This window comes from Penaeus monodon, chromosome 11 (genome assembly GCF_015228065.2).
Source record: "Penaeus monodon isolate SGIC_2016 chromosome 11, NSTDA_Pmon_1, whole genome shotgun sequence".
In the NCBI taxonomy this organism is placed as follows: Eukaryota; Metazoa; Arthropoda; class Malacostraca; order Decapoda; family Penaeidae; genus Penaeus; species Penaeus monodon.
Genome location: NC_051396.1, coordinates 47,591,136 through 47,593,635, shown reverse-complemented (window position 1 = coordinate 47,593,635; position 2,500 = coordinate 47,591,136). Strand labels below are relative to the sequence as shown.

At 46.0% G+C, this 2,500-nt stretch overlaps 1 protein-coding gene across 1 annotated transcript in view; it reads left to right on the top strand.

Annotated features, from left to right (window-relative positions):
* The window catches only part of LOC119578608 (protein dachsous-like), a 27,810-nt gene that overhangs the window by 6,651 nt on the left and 18,659 nt on the right, over positions 1 to 2,500 (top strand). Inside the window, exons 6-9 of the mRNA XM_037926172.1 lie at positions 810 to 979; positions 1,424 to 1,569; positions 1,961 to 2,112; positions 2,393 to 2,500. The exon at positions 2,393 to 2,500 is cut by the window's right edge and continues 68 nt beyond it. Coding sequence (XP_037782100.1) covers positions 810 to 979; positions 1,424 to 1,569; positions 1,961 to 2,112; positions 2,393 to 2,500 — 576 coding nt within the window. The remainder of the gene's footprint in view (positions 1 to 809; positions 980 to 1,423; positions 1,570 to 1,960; positions 2,113 to 2,392) is intronic.

Genomic DNA, 2,500 nt, shown 5'->3' with positions numbered 1-2,500 from the left:
ATTGAATTTATAACAAAGATAAAAAAAAAAATTCTACTATTCATAATTGAAATTTGTTAATAAAATACATTGAATTTATAACGAAAAAAATCTACTCTCCATGACTGAAATTAGTGAATGAATTATACATCGAATTTATAACGAAAATAAAATCTATTTTCTACTATTCATAACTTATATTTACTGATTAAATTACATTGAATTTATAACGAAAACGAAATATATTTTCTGTAATTCACGAATGAAACCTTATCTTTAATCTTGTTTTCTTATCTTCGTTTTCATTTCATTCGTTCGTTGATCATCAACTTCTCCTTCATCGTCCTTTCACCTTTTATTACCTCTTTCCTCTCTTTCTTTTCTTCTTTATGCATTGCTTTATTCCACTGTGTCTTTCTCTCTATTTATTTATTTCTTTGTGCGTCCCTTCCTCTATTCCTTTTTTTCATTCTTCCTCTCTCCTTTTCTTTTCTTTCCTTCCCTCCCTCTCTCTCCCCTCCTTCCCTCCTTCTCTCCCTCCTTCCTTCCCTCCCTCTCTCTTTCCCTTCCTCCTTCCCTCCTTCCCTCCCTCCTTCCCTCCCTCTCTCTCCCCTCCTTCCCTCCCTCTCTCCCTCCTTCCCTCCCTCTCTCTCCCTCCTTCCCTCCCTCCCTACCCTCCTTCCCTCCCTCCTTCCTTCCCTTCCTCTCTCTCTCCTTCCCTCCCTCTCTCTCCCCTCCTTCCCTCCCCCCCTTCCCCCCCCCCCCCTCCCCTCCCCCAACGCAACCAACACCCCAACTGAACCCTCTCCCCCATCCCTCTGAACCCGCAGGTGGACTCAGCACAACAGCCGCCGTGAAGATCCAGCTGGTAGATGTAAACGACAACCTCCCCGTGTTTTACCCGAAGCAGTACAACGTGTCGCTCAGGGAACAGCACTCCTCCTCGTCGCCCGTGGTGGTGGTGGTCGCCACGGACAAGGACGCGGGGATCTACGGCCAGGTGAGGGAGAGAGGGAGGGAAAGGGAGGGAGGGAGAGAGGAAAGGAAGGAGGGAAAGGGGGAGGGAGGGTGGAAGGAAGGAAGAGAGTAAATGAGTGACAGGGAGGGAGGTTGGAAGAAATGAAGGGGAGAGGGAGAGAGAGAGGGAGGGAGGGAGGGAGGGAGGGAGGGAGGGCGGGAGAGAGAGAGAGAGAGAGAGAGAGAGAGAGAGAGAGAGAGAGAGGAGAGAGAGAGAGAGAGAGAGGCAGGCAGACAGAAAGAAAGAGAATACGTTTTTATTTTTTTTTTAATCTACTTGAATCGTCTGCTCTCATTTTCTCATCAAACCCGAATCTTGACGTATTGCATACCCTCCCCCCAAAAAAAAAAATAAATAAATAAATAAAATAATAATAATAGTAATAATAATAATAATAATAACAAAACAAAAAATCGTCTTTCGCAGGTGACTTACGAAATCATGAGCGGTAACGACGCCGGAATCTTCACCATCAACGGCAAGACGGGAGAGATCTTCGTCAAGCATCCTCTCTCGAAGTCGACGCCGATGTACCACATCAACGTTTCTGCTCGGGACGGCGCCGGCCTCAGGTACGGCTCTCGTGACTCGGAGCTCAGCTGGGCGTTAGGGAAGCTTACTGTAAGCTCACCTGTAATGGGAATCGAAAAGATATGTTTGCTTTTTCTTCTCTCTTGTAATGGGTTTCGAGAAGATGTGTTTTCATCTTCTCTTGTCCTAAAGTGGGAATCGAGAGGATATGTTTTATTTTCTCTTCCCCTTCTATTGAGAATCGAGAAAGTACGTTTTACCTTCTCTTAGCTTCTTGGAATGGGAATCGGGAATACATATTTTACCTTCTTTTCCCCTTGTAATTTTCAGAAAATACGTTTACCTTCTCAAACCTCTGTAGCGTAAATCAGAGTATCCATTTTCTCTCCCAATCCCTGCGTCTCAATCTCCAACTCCCCCCCCCCCCCGCAGGTCGGCCAGCGAAGCGGAGGTGGCCATCTCGGTCATCGACTCGAACCAGGAGCCTCCGATCTTCGAGAAGCCGCGGTATACCTTCAACGCCGAGGAAAGCGTCCCCGTCGGCTTCGTGGTCGGCACCGTCAGGGCTACTTCCAGCGTCAGAGGTACTGATCGATTTCTTTTTTTCTGTTCCTCTCTTTGTTCATTTGTTCATTCTGTGTATTTGTCTTTTATTCTGTTTATCTAGTTTTTGGATCTTTGAGAAAGTTGTTGTTGTAGATTAATGATTGTATGGATACACGTGTGCTTTTGTTTTGTTTTTGTAGTTATCAGTCGTGAAGTGAATTGTTCCTTTCTTTTTTCTTTCTTTTCTTGTCTTCGTCCTACCTACGCGCGGAGAAGCAACGACCTCCCCATTAATCAGCCTTTACCTCCCTTCTTCAGGAGACGGCGAAATGCGCTACAACATATACTCCGGCGATCCGAACGGCTACTTCAGCATCAACAGTCAGAGCGGCGTCATCAGCACCGCCTCGTCCCTCGACCACGAAT